Genomic DNA, 20,780 nt, shown 5'->3' with positions numbered 1-20,780 from the left:
TTTTTTGAATTTGCTACTTAATAAAATATTTGTTATCTAAGGTTGCTTACTTTATTTTAATTTATCACTTCTAACAATCACACTTCCACAGGAAAAAAATACAAATTATAATCATGCTTTTGATATGTTTTTTTTTTCTATCTAAACCTTGTTTGAAGACTGCATTTGATTTTCTAAATTTTCCTAAGCTCATTTTATGTCATTGTTTAGATACAATTTCTAGTTCTAATAACATGCAAAACATAATCATTAAAATCCGAAATAATCATCTACTAAAAATTTAAGTATCGTATTATAAAAATTAGATCCCTTCTTAGTTTTATGTCAAAACTATAATAATAATAAATGTGCAAAATCCCTTGAAAAATATATTTCTTTGTTTTTAATCCATACATTTTAAAACAAAAAGCTAGATAAAATTTTCCAATTTATAAAATAAAACTGGTATTTAATGCTTAAAAATATATTTTTTTCATTCACACATCAGTTATTTTTGTTAGAGTTGCTTTATTTTTATTGTTAATCATTTCTGAAAACAAATAAATTAAGCATTTTTACACAATTTAAGAACATTTAATCTAGACAAAAAAAAATATATATAATAATTTGTAGCAAGTAAAAATTAGTAGAAGAGTAACGAAAAAGTGTCGAGAAACGGAAGAAAAAAAACCCGTCATCGTCAGAAGTGATCCTAACTGTATGAGGGCTGTAGAACTGTATCTGGGCCTAACTGTATGAGTCATCGTTTTGCGTCCTTCGGCTTTCTTCCCATCTAGGAGGTATTGCCTAGGCACGTGCCTAGTGTGCCTATAGGTTAATCCGGCCCTGGTTACCGATAATTGACATAAATTGCATTTTAAAGTTTTTGAAATCTTCATATTTTCCATAAAATTGTGATAAGGGTAAATCTGGCAATTTATAACTACAATTAGAAACAATTTTTGCTTCTTGAATTTTATCTTTATCATTAATTTTGTATTCAGAAAGAGAAATTCAAAATATTACTTCTAAATCTTCTATTTCCTCGTCTAGTTCTTCAGTTAAACTAAGATTATCCTTTAAATCGATATCTTCTGGAAGTTGAGTGTAATCAACTATCAATTGCTTTGGAATATTTTTTAGTTCCAGTAACGAATTTAGTTTTGTGTTTAGTATATCTTCACGATTCAGTTCCTTTTCATCGACATTCAATTCATCAAGAAATTTTAACAACTTTCCTAATTTTGTTTTATTACGCCTCTTTGGCGGTTCAACGATATCAAAGAAGCCATATTCTTCTCCGGTTGCATAGGACAAACTGTACGGTCCCGTGATAGCTCAATAGTTAAAATTGAAGGTAATGTAATTAATTAGTTTACGAATGAACTTGCATTAGAGAGCGACCATACGCTCTTAACAATTCAATCAACAAGAACAAGAGGGAGTAATTCAAAGGGTTACATTATGATGACAGATGGCTGGCGCCATACTATCTCACCAAACGGTAATTCAACACCAAACGCAGGGCAAAGTTTTTTTTTTAACACTTATTTACAAGTTCTTTGATGATGTCGTTAGATTTTTTTAAATTGAAATCGTCTGCTCTTTTTTATGAAATAAATTAAAACATTTATTAGTGGTATTAAAGCAGGTAAACGTTGTAATCACTGGTGTTAAGTTTAAGTAAAATCTGAAAATTTATAAAAGTGAAGCTGAAATTTTTTACAGTGTTGCAGCTATTTAACAAACAACTATATAATTATGTACAGTAATTCTTATATTTTGTTTATAAATATCTTAAATTTAATTTCTTCCAGAAATTAAATCCTACAAGAGTGATTACAAATCTGGCGCATAACAAGCACATGTGACATTTGAAGTTGAGTTTAAACGCGATCACTTTTTTAATTTTTTTTGTTTTTGAAATTTTTTTTACCTTTATATTTTCAGTTATTTTTCGTCAAAATTTAGATTTTCGTTTTTTTTTTTCTTTTCTTTTTTTTTCTTTTTCTTTAAATTTTGTTTTTTAATAGTCTGTACTTTATTCTTTGCGATTCACAAGTCCTATGACACTAAAAGGTATAATTTTTTTCCTCATGACCATTTTAAAAAATCACCTAATTTGAATGTAAACAGGAAAAAAATAAACTAATGATATTTAAAAAATAAGTGGTATTATTGCTGAAATTTTAAAATTTTCCTAATATTTTTCGTGTTTTATTTTATTGGAAAACAAAATAATTATTAGTTTTTTCTTGCAGCAGACTTAGTTTGTAGCCTGTTGATAAGTGCCAGTATAACATTCGTGAACATTTGAATCAAATGTTTGGTCACGGATAGATTGGGCGTGGTGGACCTGTTTCCTAGCCACCACGCTCTCCTGATTTAAGCAGCAGCATGGATTCCTTTCTTTAGGGTGCATTGAAAAGTGCAATGTACACAACATCTTTGGATTCCGAAATGGATCTGGTTGCAAGAATCATCTATGCTGTACATCCAACAAAATTCAGGTGTATTTGAGCGAGGCCGCCAATTCCAACAACATATGCATCGCTAGCAATGGTGTAAACTTTGAACCTCTTCTGTGACATTTTCACGTATGATTTACCACAGCACATGTAATATTTGTGACCCATAAATATTTCAGATAATCTCAGTATTGTATCTCTTTGTTTCTTGTATCTGTCATTCTAATTTTCCTTGACCTTTCCGACCATGGGTCACTACGCAATTCTGAATCTTCGTGATGTCCCCTACCTCCCTTTAAAGTTTAGCCCAATAATCGTAGGACACCCTGTATAGGTATTTTTTAAGAAATATGACTTCCTTTGTTTTATATAAAACTAGTTGGTGGTAAATTCTACGAAGTAAGAAGTTTAAAAAATTTATAAAATATTCACCATTTAACATTTTCTCCATGTTCCATAGCGTGTTTTCTACAAAGCCGAAATTTTTTTAAAAATATACTTTAGATAGTTTTGGACTTTTATGAGTATTTTGGAAAAAAATATGACGCATTTTGTGCCTTATAAATCTATTCTCAAATAAGTTTCTCGGTGTAAAAATTATAAAAACTTCTGAAACATCCACCACTCGACATTTCCCCTGGGTGCTAATTTCTTCAGCTCTTTTATTTTGTAAACTATAATGCTACTCGGCAAGAAAGAGAGTGATCGAGGAGATGTGATGTATGATTTTATGGAAGGGGGTTCTAGGTTTGTGTCTGCTGTCGTTCATAGCATTTTTAATACTTTGAAATTATCATCATATTGGGTCACCCCGGGAAGTAATTTTGTGATAAAACTGAAATGCATCAGAAATGTGACTTTTAAAGCTGAAATTTTGAGTTTTTTTTTTTTTTTTTTTTTTTTTTTTTTTTTTTTTTTTTTTTTTTTTTTTTNTTTTTTTTTTTTTTTTTTTTTTTGAAAAAAGAAAGTGCTTGAGTAAAATTTCATTCAAATTTATTTCTCTTTTTAGCTTTTATTGGAGTCAACCCAAATGATATATACACTGATTCCGCAAATCTATCGGGCTTTTTTTTTCGTCTTTTCTCATTGCGACGACTTATGCCAAGTCCCGTCTTAAGAAACCACCAAATGGGGGAGGGGGGAAGAAAACAATTTTTCAAAAATGAATTGAATTTTTCGATTTTTCCTTAATTTTTAAACTTTATTTGGAAAGAATTTTTTTTTTTACTTTTTTCTTTTGGCTGCTGATTCAGTTAATATCCCCGTTGATTAGAGATATTTTAACAATAAAAAAATCGTAACTAAAATATTTTAATCATTTATATCTCATTGTTTCCTGTTTTCGGACCACAACCTTTTCCGTTGTATCCATTGTATCCGGTTATGATTTTCTTCTATTTGGTACGCTGTCGCGTATATAAAATGAGGGTACTTTTTTTTTACCAACCACAATATTTTTTTGCTTTTGGGTTATTTCTAACACATTTTAAAATTTTAGTTATGCTTATTTTAAGCAACTGCTTCTATGATTTTGCCATTTTGCTTTCAGGCTTAGAAGGAAAATATTTCCTCACATGAAAACATAAACTAACATATTAATGTACTTCTTTTGCAATTTTGATCCAGAATACAACAATTACAATCTTATTCTCTAGCCAGGCGATGAAACACTTAAGTGAAAAAATTTAAGTGTTTGACATTAGTAAAGAATTCGATCATACTCATCGTATTTGCAATTTTGATCCAAAATATAACACTTACAATCTTTTTCTCTAGCCAGGTGATGAAACATTTAAGTGAAAAAATTTAAGTGCATTACGTTGACATTAGTAAAGAATTCGATCCAGTTTATTTTCGAACGACATCGTCACAACCGTTTGGAGTAAGATCCAAAAGCTCCGTGTCAGGGAACTGATCCATTGTATTTAATTTGCCGTCATTCTTTCTTATACTAAAAGTCTATAAATAAATAAAATAATAAATAAATATATATATAAATAAATAAAATAAAATCTCAAGAAACCAAAAATTATAAATGTTTCAAAACTTTTTAGCTGATGATGTGTCTGTCTTAATTAAATTGTGGAAGTTATCATTTTAAATTTTCAATTAGCTTAGGCAAATCTGTCTGAATGTTCGTTCGCTCTTTAATGTTCGTGCATTGTAGTTGAAATCGGCTTGAAATACAGGTTAAAATAATATAACTGTTTAAATAAATGCTTTTGATAAAATTTGATGTTCAGATTTGTTTTTTTCGTTTCTTATTTTTAATTTTATTCAATAGAAATTAAGATACAGAATTTGGAGATCATAAAAGAATGAAGTTACCATACTTCTCTTGAAAACTTCCTAACAAATCCTGTGATATTGCATTAATTTTGGCATCATTTGCTTAAAAAGATTTAGAGATAATATTTGCAGAGAAATATTGCTTACGGTTCTTTGATTTGAATAATATAGAAACAAAGCAAAGTCTTTGGAAACAAAGGATTTATGGAAAGGAGTTATGGAAACAAAACAAAACTCTTGATTTCTGAAAATATTTTAGGTGAGAAAAGATGCAGAAAATATCGTTATTTTATAAATACCTTCGGAATTCAAATTTCTTCTTGACTTAAAACATTTATTATTTTATTTTATTTTATTCATAAATTAAAAGAAATTCTCTTTAAAAGAATATTTTATGAATAAAAAAAATATAGTTATCTTACTTTTTTTGAAAACTGTTTCAATATTGCACTAATTCAGCAGTCAGAAAATTTTATAGAGTTGGTACGATTTTTAGAAGAAATACATAAAAACTAAAATACGAAAAATGTATTTTATTATGCTCCTAATCACCGCAGCATTTTAAAACGACGTAGAAATATATGGAGTCTGGGATTAAGAATATTTAATTTTAAAGAGTCAGCAAATAAAAAGAAATTTGCAACTTCTTTATTGCAAAACCGATAACAATGTTTTTTATTTTTTTAAAACCATTCGAAGCGTGGTTTAGAGGCAAAGCAATAAACAAAATGCCCAAAAAAACTTGCTAATGTTCTCATGAATAAAAAAAAAACTCGTCATTTAGACGCATTGAAGTAATTTAAATAGAAGAAAAATGCAGAAAATGGAACTTAAATATCCTGAGTTGTTTTTTGTAGTGTTAACACAATAATGAAGCGTTAAAAAGTTTAAAACTTTAAATTAAGTGACTTACAATTCAATTTTAGAAGACTAAAATATCCTTTTTTATAAGATTTTCCAAAGTGTTGGAATATTTGAAAAGAAAAATCGATTTTGCCATTTTTTTTGTGCACATTTTGCTTGTCGTGGTTTAAATTTTAAGAATTTCGAATGTGAAAATCACATGTTAAAACATAACTAACATGAAGTAATAAAGTATGAAAATAATAATACCTATAACTCAAATTTTTATTAAGACAGATCATGTAGTAATACAGTCTTTCAAAATTAAGAAGAAAAACAACATCTATTTGTCGTTGAGCATTTACAAAAATAAGAAAACTTCTGCACGCATACTTTCTCTCAATTCCAAAGTGTCACACAACCAATCATAAGAAATTCAATAAATTAAGGAAGGAAAAATACATCAAAGCAGAATTTATAACTTTTCAATCATTCAGTCCTAAAAAAAGAAAGACATTTTAATATTCACAGATAATACTATTATTACTAATTCGTGAATGTTAATTATTTATTTTTACCTCTCTTTTTGTATTTCTTTGTTCTGGTAAAATAAATCAAGTACTTGATGTGCAACTCGCCCTATTTAGCAATGAATTACAGTCGAACCTTGTTAACATGAACACGTTTAACGTGAACTTCTTTCAACGTGGACTAATTTTTGATTTCCCGGCAAATTGTATACGAATACAATACTTCAACGTACTTTTAGCGTGAACACACTAAACGTGAAATATCTGTTTAATGTGAACCGAAAATTTATTTACCTTTTGAAAAGGAATGGAAAACTGATCATTCACACTTCTATATCTATAAGTGTAAGTTTTTTGATAGCTTTGTTTAAGCAGGTAACGTAAGCAACGCCGAAAATTTTTATGATAAATTTATTGTTTAAGATGATCGGATGTTATTCAAGGGAAATATTCAAGGGAGAAAGTTATTATAGTGTTAATTCTATTTAAATAAGGAAGTATTTTATACAAGTAGTGAATATTTAGTGCGAATAGCACAAATATAAATAGAATTCAAAATTAGTTGCTGTTGTTCCTACGTTTTGAGAATTACCCAAATGAGTTTGAAGTCGATAAAATACTTCTAAAGAGGAAAAAAAAAAGAAATTGCGTAAAGAAATTGGTTCGACACCTAAACTTTAATGGTAAATATTTCCATAATAAAGTCACAGTAAACAAGAAATTTCACATATCATTGTATAAAACATTAGTTAATCAATATCTAGTTAATCTGGAGCTACCAATCAAATCTAGGACGACCAATCTACACTGGTTATCATAAATTAAGGAAAATTCACAAAAATCGCGATAACTCAAGAAATTACACATGGAATTTTATGAAACTTACCCACAANCCTTAATTTATGATAACCAGTGTAGTTATTCTACCAATTTAGGTCAGTAGAAATCTGTTCACAGTTATAATTTTTAAGATATTCGTATCTTTCTAACGGTCTACCTTTTCATTGCATATATTTCAGTAAAAGTCGCATATATTTGCTACAATTTTGGGAAATTGTTTAGTAATTCCAATATTTTTCTTTATATTATTTTTATATTATTTATATTATTTTTCTTTCCATAAAGCAGGAATAAGTATGAAGAGTTTTGAACATTTAAATGTATTTTTCACCCAAACATCTAATAATATTTTCCCTAATATATTTTATAATAAAATTATGAAATGAAATTATTAAACACATAAATTTTCTATTTTTATCAATTTAAATTATAATTGATTAAAACACTTTTTTTTCCAGGAAAAATATAAATTTTCTGCTTTTTTTTTAAAAATCATTCGAATAAGACATTGATCTATTATTTTTTTCACAATAGAGTTACTGAAAGCTTTAAAGTTTATTATGATATTTCATCCAAAAAGCGAAATTGAACAAAGCCTTAAAATATTATTTATTTTTCCTGAAATATATTAAGTAAGAGATAAAATTTCGTTAAACTGAATAGAATATAAAACTAAAAATTAATTTAATTTTTTACCACAACATAAAACAAGAGGAAAGTTTTTAGCTTTGGTTTGACCAAACTCAATTGTTTTTCCACTTAAGTAAATTTCTAAACTCTAGATTTAATTAAAAATCTTACCTGATTACTCTGACATAAAGTTCTTTTGCATACCGATAGTGTTGATCAAAACGAATCTGTAAATTATGGTAAATTTCTTGAGAACATTTATTCAATCCGTATTCAAGCCGTCGAATAGCTTCCACAAACTTACCTTCCTATAAAATATAAAAAGTTATGATTTAGAAAATATCAATTTGAGTAGAATGATGAATTTGTTGTAATCCGAATTTTGAGAGACTTTTCTTGCATAATGTTTAATTATTTCTATATCATATTTGTTTAATTGAATCTTAACGTTTCGTTTTTTGATTATATACTAAGAAGAATTCTTTTTTATAATAATAATAATAAATTCTGGCAGCAATAACAAAGGTTCTCCGTTTTCAGAGATATTTGTGCCAGAAACTCGCGTTTATTCCCCACGTATGAAGTTAGCATTGACAGTGAAAACAAGATGGGCGGCTTTAAATTCCTCTAAAAAAATTATGTTTATGTATTTAGTTATTTGAAAGAATACTCTGTAGGTGACATACTTAAAAGTAAAAACCTAACATACTTGCAAGCACTGCACCTACAAATAAAGCGTTAACTGCACGTATAATAAATTTTGACACCACAATATTTCCTCTATTCTTTCCTCCATTCCATGAAGAGTTTCCAGCTTCTTACCCTTCCCAATTTGTAACCCTGCGCTGTTAGAATAAAATGCTTTCATTCACGCATAAGGGGTAGCTCCATAAGGCTGCTTAAATCTCCAATGTCTAGAAGTTCTTTTTTCATAATAATTATAAATGGCTAAAGAAACGTATAGTTTTGTATTCACGCTTTTTTAGCCATACTAGTTGTAAATGGTTACAAAGCCATAAAGGTAGAATATATTCTTTACCGTAAACTTTATGGTTAAATGGATGGACAGCCGGTTATTTTACCATAATTTCAGAATGAATATTCAAACAGTTGAGCAATATTTCTTGAAATATTTTTGAAGGGGATCATGTTATTCTTTTCTTATAACTCTGTACAATAGAGTTTTGTAGGTTTCAAGACGAAAAAGTACAAAATAAATTATTTTTTACAAAAATGTATTTGAGTTTATTTTTGAACAATTAATTGTTTATTTTGATTTAAGAATTAGAAACATTAGTATTGTAAATATACCTTATAAAGTGCTTCTCCTTCACAAAATACTTTGCATAACAAAGCAGAATACAAATGAGGTTGCTCTTTTATGAGATCAAATGCAATATCATCTGAAAATGCAAATAATAAATTACAATGAAATACTTTACACAGTTCGTAATATAATAAGATGAGAAGAAGGTTTTATCATCATCCCCTTGAGAAAAGACAGAAGTAGAAAGAAGCTCTTCTGCTGGCCCATATGCACCGAGTTTATACATACCAAATAATACGTATACTTACTAATGCGAAAATACCCTATTAAGATCACGTCCGAGTGATATTGAGCAGCTAGAGTCAGAAAGGCTCGTTTAATATATGATACCGTGGGTCTTGAAAGAAAAATCGTGTGATCACGGTCTAGAAGGGATTAATTACCTATTCTTGGCGGAAACAAGATATTTCGATTGACAGGGCAAATTGATAAGTAAAGTTAAGTATATTTAGTTAAAAAATTAATGAATGCTGTGTTTTTAAAAACATATAAACTGTGCTTTAAGCAGCATTTAATTTATTCAAAATAAAAGGAATTAATAGGGTGGTTTTCATTTTCCTCTTACGTATACAATGACTTAAATTATTTGTTTCGATTTTGATCCCATGCAAAATTTATAATGAATCGCCTGATTCTGATAAAGCTTTATTTTTTACTTCTTTTTTTATAATAATTTGTAACCTCTGTAACGGAAGTTAAATATGCTTCATTTTTAATAAGATGCTTAAATTATTTTTAAGAGGGGTTAACTATTATATTTTCTGTATTTAATTATATTAATTATATTGAACTTGAGAAACACCAGCAATTTCGCTCACCATTTTTTTGCTTTGAATTTTTCTAACTCTTTCACCAAATGAAAAAACGTACGTTTTTAAATTTTTACAGTAGATCATTTCAGCTTCGGGCATCGACGAATTTTATGACGAAAAATTATATCATAACGCCTAAAGCAATCAACTTCTTACATCTTTAAGGTAAATTTTCAAAGTAATATTCCGCGTTGTTAAATGATTACAGGAATCAGACTTATTTCAGTTCAGTGTTTTTAAGTTAAAGGTAGGTACATGCAATTTAGTTTTTAACGATTGGCGTTAAAAATGTCATAAAGCAGAAATGGTTGAAAAGATATGTTAGTTTTTAGTTACGGAACAAGTCGCAAATAATTCCCCTCTTTTTTTATTTATTTATTTAGACTTCACAAGGTGCCCATTATGTCGCATAAAATAAATTTCCTAATGACTATAATCACAAATGTGATGCGTCTTTGCTTTTCTAATATACGAAGGCTGTTTTTTAAGTAAGGGCCGTTTGAAGATAAAAATCAAACGGAAGAAAATTTTAAAGAAGCATATATATTTTTTGATTCTACATATGTTTCTCTTTCTTTCAACATAGTTGCCAAACTATTTAAAATAATTGACATACCTGACAACCAGGTTTAGAATACCCTTTTCATAGAAACTTGCCGCCTGCTCTTATAATCAGGAGGTCACAGCCGTTTTTACGTATTCGTCATCGCTGTAGTGATTGCCGACAAAATGATGTTTGAAATATCGGAAAAGAGGAAAATCACTCAGCGCAAGGTCTGGGCTGTAGGGAGGGGTGGTCGTACAGGTTACCTTCACAGCTGCAACTGAGTACAGTTGTCCATGGCGAGAACTATAGATATCCATGAGTGTGCAAAACACAGCCGGCTAACTCCTTGATGTTACAGACTCTCGATGTCAAAGGGGGAGAATTTCCCAAACTGAGCCAGGAATCTTAAAATGGCAGGGCAGACAAAAATAGGTTTTAGTGTTAGTGGAATATCATCACAGTTACTGCAGAGACGGTCTATTGCCATCTCCCAGGATCTTCATACCTCTATAGTGACCAGTTCTAAGGCGGATGATAGTTTTGGTAAGGTCTCTATTTGCATTTATTTCACAAATCTGCGAGTCTCTTTTAATGGTACAGTTGTTTCCAAGGAATGCTGAGTACAGTTGTTTCCAAGATGTACAGATCTGAACTTTTTAAAACATACCCAATCCTTTGCTTTTAGAAATTTTTTTATTTCTATTTCTTTAATATTTATCATAAAAGTTTTATTTCTCGATCACGTTAAAATGTTCAAGATATTTTACAAAAACTTGAAAGATTGTACCAGTAGAAATAAATTTAAATAAATATTTTTGCTGATAACATCCAACCAGCCCTATAGTCTTCCTTATCAGTGCTACTAATTACTTTTATTTTATGAAAAATAACGATAAGACATAATAAAAGACTAAAATACATATATTTAAACTAAAGTTTTTCGATTTTTTTCCTTTCTTAAAATGAGGCTATTAAAATAGGATAAATATTAAAATCTTATAAATTTCTCAAAAACAACGCGAGCGTGTTTTATTTCTTTGTTAACCTGTACAACATATATTATGTAAGAAAACAGCAGATTTTTTAATGAATGTAGAATCTATTTCTTGAACTGTGTCGATTCTGAAGCTATCTATTTATTTTTTGTTAATCGTGCTATTGTAGGGAAGTTAATTAAACATTCCTTATATCAGCTATGTTATTCTTCTGATAAACTTCAAAACTCATTTAGAAACCTTGAAACTATACAGGGTGTTCCATATTGCTCGATTTAAAAGTATATTTTTAGAACCTGTGTCAAAAGAGATAAAAAGGTACATACGTTACAGGTCCATACATAATATTTAAACAAAAGAAAAAAATAACAATCGAAATCTAAGGAATCACTTTGTGGAAGGCGGAACTAAAACCACCATCAAAAACTGTGAAACCCCTGAATATTGATGGGAATTGAAGGAATTATTAAAAACACTTCCAGGTTTTTCCTGCCAATCAAAAGAGTTGTGAAATTTCCGGTCTCTCTTTTGCTAGTAACCATTCGTTAGATTTCGATGGCGGTAGTATTTTTTTTAAGGATTCTAAGAATAGATAATAAAGGCAATCATCATGGAACATTCATGTACTTATTTTGTTATATTACATGAATACAAAAATAAAAATCTAACTTAAAATACTTATTTCTTACTGATTTTAACATTTGCTTTTATCAGTTCGACGGAAGTTGAAAAGTTGTTTGAGGTTAAAGCACATTCCAAGGCTGTTTTATTTTCTTTGTCCTTAATCTCTGGATTTGATCCGTTATGCAGCAACAAACGAACCTAAAAAAGCATTATTGATACGTATTAAAAATAAACAGAAAAAAAACGAACCCAGTACAATCATTTAAGTAAAGATAATTAATTTTATGAATACGGTATTCTAAAAATCATACATAATTTTAAGAATAATTTAAGTTATTAGACAATTTTGAAACTTCTTTTCATTGTTGACAACTGCTTTCATTTTGTAACTGTTAATCGAGTAGAAAAACAGTAGCAAAATAACACAGAAGTAAATTATATTTCAAAGTCACGTGAGCCACAGTTAAAAGTGATTTTTTTTAAACATTTTTATAAGTATTGTCTGAATTACAATTTAACTTCTCTGAATTTAAAAGCAACTTTTGTGAAGTTTTCGAGTTCTGAACTAAATATATTTTCTGTGGAATCGCTTTCTACAAGTTTAAACCCTAAAAAGTTGTTTTTGTTTAACATAATTTTTTTAAAATAAGGCTAAAAACGCTTAAGTTCAAAAACTAGATAATATTTTAAATTCATATAAAGTCTGTAATTGTAATTTAAATATAGTTTTTAGTTCTGGAAATAATCACCCATTTTAAGTAATTGATCAATATTTTTTAAACAGAATGTAGTCATAAATATACATTTATTGTCAACAAAAGTTTTTTTATCTGAAACGATATAAATTGAGAAGTAAGTTCTTGGTTAGTGAAAAACAACTTTGCTAAAATTTAAAATGTATGTAAATGAAATGAAAAATAAATTAATAAATTTTTTTATTTATTATACTATCGATATAATTCATAAACACAGATAATTTTGTCTTATTTTTCAATCGAATCCTTATTGTGTCTAATTATTGTTACACTAAAGTTGTTATCCCTGATACTATAGTTATAGTCCTGAAACTTATAGTTATTGTTCTAAGCGTACAAGAGTAAAAAATGGACATCGTTAACAATATTTAAAAAATTTTCTTGGAAGAATATGATTTCACTTTACCTCCTTGTCTCTTAGAAACATGCGGATCAATTATTTATTTATTCATTTATTTATTTTATTTATTTACTTCGAATGAATAAACAACTAAACAAAATTACCATATCTGCATTTCCATGCTTTGCAGCTAAATGTATTGGCATTGATAGCTCATAATCCCTATCTGAAACAGCCACTTTTTTCTCAAGTAAAAATTGAACAGCATTGGTTTTATTATTGATACAAGCCCAAGCAAGAGCACTTCTCCGAAATTCATCCTTACTATTCCAATCTATGTCTGTAATATAAGTAAAAAAAATGTTTTATTTATAGATAATTATCAAAAAGTAAAGATGTACGAATTTCTTTAATTCAAACTTATGACATTATATTCCTCCCATCACAGTTAAATTAGTAAATTTGAGGTACCATTATTATTCATATTATATTTTACGTTTATGAATATTTCGTTTGTAAATGTTAATGTACTTAAATACATAAATATATAACAACTATTAAATAATGTGTAAGATTTTCTAAGTCAAATGCATCAGAAAATGTAAGTTTTACATTTCGCATTTAGACCAACTGCTTATAATACCCCGGAAAAGCTATTGTATTTTATTATATGTAAAAAAGCCAATAAATTATACGAGATACTAAGTTGATAACTTTTTTCGTGTCTTGATTGTTTAGTTTAACTAAAAAAGTTTTTACAAAAAGTGGTTCTTTTAAATGCGTTAAAATCAGCCTTTTTATTTATATAACTTATGATAAAATGTTTTTATTTTAGATTAGGAAAAAGATTCAAAAGCGAATCTTAATTTCTTTGCTATCGAAAATCTACTATTTATTATAGCTGACAAAAAACTGCTTTAAGCACTGACATTTTATTTTAAAAGTATGTTAATCAATGGTGATGAATAACACACATTTTGGCTTTATTCTTCATTAATATAGAGTGTGAGATGGGGAAAAATTTAGAACTTAATTATTTTTGACAAAAACATGAATGTCGAATTCACCTACTCTCAAGAATTAGGAGATAACAATCAGAAGCGTTTGGTCATGCTGAAAATTTTTTTTAATTGTAATAACTCGATATTTTCGATACCTTTATCTTCTAAAGTTTGCAATGTTGAAATATGTCCCAGAAAAGCTGCAAGCTTAAGATTATCAGCGTTGGAGGCAGAACTGAAGCTCAAAAAGAAACGGCATAAGCCTTTTTGTCCTTCACTAGAAGCAGTTGTTAGTTTATTGAGAGTCATATTTGAATCGTTATATATTTTCACCAGATCGTTACAAATCTGTAATAGAAAATGTTAAAAATTAATATGTAAATGATATTGAATGATTCTAAAATTTTGAAAGTCTTGTTGAGTAATAGTCATATCAACGTCAAATAAGCGTAAGACACTTGTGTGAAGAATAGTTAATTTCTTTTCAGTAGAATTTTTTTTCTGGTAAAGTGGGCTAATTATTTTAATTAAAAAAGGCGTTTTATACTTTTTAATTATTTAGGTATTTTCAGATTATCAGCCAATGCAAATATTAGCCATCAGTCAATAAATGTCAAAGTATCAGTCAAATGTATGTATAGTTCGTTCACCGGGAGTTGGCACTTGGCCCTGCCATCATCACGTGGTATCCCACGATATTATTTCACTATTTTTGGGAGAAGGATGTGAACATTCCTGAACAAGGCTGCTATTTGGCGATCGTATGACAGAAATATCTATTTCGCAATCTTTATGTGCATTTTTTTAACGTTAAATATTTCATAAATTTGATGACATTTCTCTCTTTTGAGTTAATAGTTTGTCCTTATTGAGAAATTTTGCTGCAATACATTTAATTAGCTAGAGTAACAAAAGGTATAATAGCAGATGATAAAGCGAAGTAAGTGACTGAACAAGAATTCGCAATTTGCGTTTGGCGCGCATTAAGGCTGGTCTCAATTTCAAGCGCGGAGACGTTTCTCCTTTCACTCCCGCACTGAAATGAACTCTTTGTCCGAGGAGGTGGAGTCAAGTACCAACCCCTGGAGAATGAACTATAGATAGCGATAGATTATTTATCAATTATTATTAACATTATTATTATTAGCATATTAACATTATTTTTATTACACACTGCCACATTTTTATGGTTTAAGTTTACTTACTTTTTTGTGCAAAAATTTTAAAAATATCTAACTAACCTCAGTTATGTATTTTTAAAGTTAGTTGTCACTTGAAATTTCGTGAAATTCTAAAAAGGAATAAAACGGAAATTTGCTATGAAAAATATAATGCCTATAGGTATGCACATTATACATTATAGAAAAGAAATCATTGTGAAAATTGTAAAGAAATGCGTGGATGAACATTGGTTTATTTAAGTAAAAAATAGTTAACCTCATATCTTCCAGCACCAGAGGCAGTTATTAAAGCTCTCTGAATAGCCTGAGAGCGTTGAGAAAGAGAGACCCAGTTGTTAGGCTGCAGCAAGAAAGTCACAATGTCCAGATATCCTTTCTCAGCCGCACAACTTAGAGCACATCGGCCTACTTTATCTTGTAAGTGGACCTAAAAATATGCATAATATTTAAAATTGATATTAAGAAATTCTAGCTTAGTATTGAAAGCACTTTTAATAATGTTTTATTTAACACAATATTTCATATTGCTTAAAAATATGTATTATAAATTGAAATACATTATATAAAGTTATCAAAAATGAATAAGAAGTATTTATAACATTTCAGAAAGACATCATACACATTTTTTTCCGCATGGGATGTGGTAAATAAATGATGTGAATGTATGAATCAGCTTTCATAATCGGTGAACGAATCAAGGTTTTAAATACTTTTCAAAGAGTTTCAAAACTATAAGAAATATTTTCAAGCATGTGGAACATTCTCACTGAATTCAAATCGCATATGACATAGCACTTGAATGTGATTCCACGCATGCGCGAGCAATCGGTCTTACATGTAGTTTCGAAACATGTAGTACGCATGCCTAAAACAATCGGATGCAGTGTGAATGACCCTAAACTAAAAATTTCTAAATTAATAATGTAGAATAAATATATATCCACCTACCTTTGACCCGTTATTAATCAATATTTCAATGACTTTCAAATGTCCTCTCTCTGCTGCTATAATCAATGGAGTAGCTCCTATTTCATTAGCATAATCTGTAGCTGCTGTCAGCTGCATAAAAGTAGTTAAAAGTTCTGCAGATCCTAATTTACAAATTTCATGAATTATTGGTGTTGCTTCCATATTAGAATTAGGATTAGCGTTAGATTCCAAGAGCAAGTGAAGAATCTACATAGTGTGAAAAACAGCTATTAATAAGGGATTTATAAAAAAAAATTTGGAAAAAATAATTGAGATTTTACCTTTGAATCAACCCAAAATAGTGCTCGAGAGTTTGCAAAGGCGTCTAAGATGTCAATTGGGGAAAGCATCAACCAGAGAGAATAAAGTTTTTTGTCTTCTTTTAAAATTTTACAGCGACTAAGATGATACACAAATTCTATTTCTTTTTCTTTAGTCAGAGGATAGCACATTCTAGTTGGCAATAATGCAAGATAGGTATGTCCCAAGCTAAAAAGGAATCATTAGTAGATATTGAATAAACAGCATTAAACTCTACATTTATAGTAAAAAATAAGTTCTTACTCATAAATTTTAATTTTTGTGAAAAAATGAAAAAAATTGCAGCTAGATAATCTCTATTTTATTTAAAGATCACAAATTCAAATGCTTTTTAAAATCCAAATCTTAACTTATTTTAAAGATTCGTTCACACTAATTTTAAAGGTTCTTTCATATGATAAAATTGTTTATTTTATTGTAATTTAATTCATGGGCTTAAGATATAAGAGTCTTCAACCTTTACGCTCGAATTTGAGAAATTATACCGGCACATGTGTTAGATAATGTAAACAGAAGTACAAATGCAGTTAATTTTAGTATGAAGTTCAAAGTTTTTTTTTTCACGGATTTTTCTTTAAAGTTACAGTTGCGTGGTGGTTCAGGGGATAAAGCGTTCGAATCTCAATGAAATGACCCTGATTCGAATCTCAGTGGCGTCTGGTTGTTACGAATTCTGCTCCCAGCTCACATCAACCCCAATACTGACGTAAAATATTCTCAATGGTAGACGGTTCATGTGTTAGAATCTCCTTGAATTCGGGCTAATCGTCGGAGGTCTTTGTTATTTTAATTCATATGTAACGCTAATACGAGTTAGTTCCATCAAAAAGTCAGCCATGAAGGATAGTTTTCCTCAATGCTTGATCCAGGAGTTCCCTTGTCTTCTAGATTGGTTTCAAAATTACAAGGCTACTGAGTTAAGCATTGATATTCGTAAATTGGGTTGGCTGTGCAACGACGGTTATGAGATAAAAATAGTAAAAAGTTGCAATTTGTCACTTTTGGAGAGGATAAATTAGACCACTCTTTCAACTATAATTTCAAACATTTGAGAACAATTTGAAAAAGATTTGTTCGCAAATTTTCTAAATGGATGATACAAAAAGCTGTTATGTTAGTATTTTCTTACGCTTATTGTCACGCCGCCAATAATGTTAACAATAATCCTACCTTTTGCAGAGTTTTTAGTTTCTATGATGACAAATATATTACTCAGGTTAACTCATATTAAGTCAAGGTGTTGGTCAAAAAGGAATATAAGCCGGAACTAAGAGCTGTATTTTTAAGTGCAACAGCATTAGCTGATTTCCAATATTACAACAATATTACAAAGCATAAATTCTATGGGTTAGAATAAAATACGAAAATCTAACATTTGAATTATTGTTATTGTACTGAACAGGGCTCGAAATTAACGGTGTTCAGTTGATCCGAGACCACTAAAATTTCACTTGGACTACTATAAAATAATTATCATGTGTCCCCAGGACCATCGGATGATGTGCCTTTTTTTTGAATTTTTGATTTGTGGTTTTTTAATTTTTGGTTTGGTTTAATTCGTTTTGGTCTGTATTTATGTCACAAAATAGCATATTTAATCATAATTGTAACATTACATATTCTCTGTATCTGTTCTTATTTAAATTCACTTAATTAACTTTTTTTTAAAAAAAAAACTTAAAGAAGACATATAAATGGACCAGAGAAAATGTGTTAAGACTAGTAATATCTTTTAGTTACTGGTCCTTTCGACCAGTGACTAAATTTTCTTAATTTTACCCCGGTTGAATATGTCTGTGGTCAGATTCTCCATACATCTCACTATTATAATGTCGAATAAGCTGATAATCAAAATAACTTTACATGGGCAAAGCACAGTGCGCAAAATAAAAAACGGACCACCCTGAATAACTTTTGATTTGATGATCGAATCTTCACGTTCTAGGAATCAATCTTAAAGGTTCAACTGGGTGACTTCAAATATGTTATATTAATAAGTGCAAATGATATTTTAAGTTTCGAAATCAGAAACAAAAACGTACTTTTTCTGAATAAACGTGCTTTTTTCTTGACGGATTCAGATTTCGGACCCCTAAAACATAGGGAACAGCCGCAATCTGGGAAATATGGTCCAAAGTTTGGACCCCTTAATGTCAATTTTACTTTTTGCGTACTTCGTCGTATCTTGAGAAATTTTTAAGCGAATTAAATTTTTTTTTTGCATACAATGTTAAAATTTATTTAGCCAAAGATCATTCCATGCGAAAAAAATTTTTAGTCTGCATTTGCCATTTTTTTTATTTGTTTATTTTATCATAGTCGAAATTTGAATTGTAAGGTATACAATTTTTTACATAACTTTGAAGAGTTTATTTTTACATGGCAAAATACCAAATATGAGTAAAATCAGTGCTCAGTTCATTCGATTCTCAGAAACTATTCGACCGATTTTGCTCACACTTTTTATTTTGCCATTTAAAATTACTTTATTTAAAATGATTTGAAAAATTTATATATTTAAAAAATGTTGTATATTATCTTAGAAAAATATTTTTTGTTTCATTCTTAAAGGCTGAAGAAGTAATTATTGTCTTAACATGCGTGTATTAGACAAAACAAAAAACGGACCACCATGAATAACTTTCGAGCTGACCATCGGATCTTAACTCAATCTTAATGGTTCAAAAGGGTGACCTTAAAATATGCTAATAAATTAGGGCAGACGATATTTTAAGTTACGAAATCAGACACAAAATCAAACTATTGGGACTATATTCCTTACCAAACTATTGGAACAATATTTCCAAGTTTGCGGCTACCCCCTACGTTTTGGGGGTCAGAAATCTGAATCCATCAACGAAAAAAAGGTACGTTTATTCAGAAAAAGTACGTTTTTTGTGTCTGATTTATTAATTTAAAATATTGTCTGTATTAATAAAGTAGCATATTTGAGGTCACCCCCACGAGCCATTAAGATTGAGTCCCAGAACGTGAAGATCCAATCATTAGGTCAAAAGTTATTAATGGTGGTCCGTCTTTTATTCTGCGCACTGTACATTAAATGCATACAGATATTCATTAGCCAATTCTTATCATTAAGAAGGTTTTCAGGTTTCGCTATTTTTTGGCTATCATGTTGCTACCAAATAACTTAGGCCCTCATTGAACCAATATTCATGAATATTATTGGCTCAATAAGGATTAAAAGGGTCGTTATTTTACCAATATTGGCCCTATATAGAATTAATTCGATTTATTCGATATTTTACAGTCACTTTACAACCAATATCGGCACTATATGGAATTGTCAGATTCACTCAATATTTTATATTTATTATTAAGCCCAATATAAGCCCTTTATTGGCCAACGTAGGCCCTATATAGGTCATTCTAGGACCAATATTAAAAATTCTAGTCATCCTAACATTGGTCCCTTGGTGCATGTTCTCATTGGGCTCACATTGAACCAATTTGTAGCCCAACTGGGGCCAAGGTAGAATTGTTGCTAGGGTAGCTATCTTCAGAATATTTACTGTGGGAAATTGCAGGAAGTACCCATTCTAAGTTCCTAATATAGTACTTTAAAGTAAAAGATATGATTGTGGAAATGAAATTTACTTACCTAATATCACAAGCGAATTTTTTATTGTTTATCAACCAATGACGCAACGCAGAATGAGAAATCATTAGTGATTCATCTTTTCTTTGGATTAGAATTCCATAGAGTGAGTGAAGATTCTGTGTAAACTCATACCAATTTAATTTCGGAATAACAGATGCTGACTCCAACGTATAAAAAATTTCCAAAGCAGTCAGGGGATTTTGAGAAGCAAGGCATATTTCCAAAATTGGCTTCACCTAAAAATATTTGCGTAAATTTTGATATTCTTTTACTAAAATAATTAAAATTAAATAGTTGGATGATACTGAATTATTATTAAATTTGAATACATAGCCGCGATGACTCAGGTGATTGAGTGTTCGCCTTCCAATGAGGTGAACCGGGTTCGAATTCCAGCAATATCTGGTCTATACGAATTCGCACCGACCTCACTGCTGACGTGAAATATTCTCAGTGGTAGACGGATCATGGGTTTGAGTCCCCTTGCCATCAGGCTAACCGTGGAAGGTTTTCGCGGTTTTCCTTTCCATGTATCACAAATGGGGGTCAGTTTCATCAAAAAGTCCTCCACGAAGGCAAAGTTTCATCCAATACTCGATCCAGGAGTTCTCTTGTCTTCTGGATTGGGTTCAAGATTACAAGGCTACGGAGTTGAACGTTAGTATTCGTAAAACCAAAATTAGGTCGGCTGTTCAACGATGGTTATA

The 20,780-nt window shown here is 29.6% G+C and overlaps 1 protein-coding gene across 2 annotated transcripts in view; it reads right to left on the bottom strand.

Moving 5' to 3' along the window:
• Positions 1-5,845: 5,845 nt before the first annotated feature.
• LOC107448379 (protein TANC2) overlaps positions 5,846-20,780 on the bottom strand; it is a 31,311-nt gene continuing 16,376 nt past the window's right edge. The window contains exons 12-21 of one of the 2 annotated variants that reach the window (XM_016063549.4): positions 20,074-20,309; positions 16,412-16,619; positions 16,110-16,337; positions 15,418-15,588; positions 14,136-14,328; positions 13,144-13,319; positions 11,950-12,082; positions 8,891-8,982; positions 7,751-7,887; positions 5,846-6,078 (exon numbers count right to left, since the gene is read on the bottom strand). In XM_016063549.4, coding sequence (XP_015919035.2) covers positions 6,069-6,078; positions 7,751-7,887; positions 8,891-8,982; positions 11,950-12,082; positions 13,144-13,319; positions 14,136-14,328; positions 15,418-15,588; positions 16,110-16,337; positions 16,412-16,619; positions 20,074-20,309 — 1,584 coding nt within the window. In that variant the 3' untranslated portion in view covers positions 5,846-6,068. Of the gene's footprint in view, positions 6,079-7,750; positions 7,888-8,890; positions 8,983-10,428; positions 10,670-11,949; positions 12,083-13,143; positions 13,320-14,135; positions 14,329-15,417; positions 15,589-16,109; positions 16,338-16,411; positions 16,620-20,073; positions 20,310-20,780 lie in introns of those variants that run through there. The other variant, XM_071187478.1, reaches the window with a different exon arrangement.

Source organism: Parasteatoda tepidariorum, chromosome X1 (genome assembly GCF_043381705.1).
Source record: "Parasteatoda tepidariorum isolate YZ-2023 chromosome X1, CAS_Ptep_4.0, whole genome shotgun sequence".
NCBI classification, from domain to species: Eukaryota; Metazoa; Arthropoda; class Arachnida; order Araneae; family Theridiidae; genus Parasteatoda; species Parasteatoda tepidariorum.
Note: the sequence above shows the minus strand (reverse complement) of the source record. Positions and strands in the feature narration are given on the sequence as shown.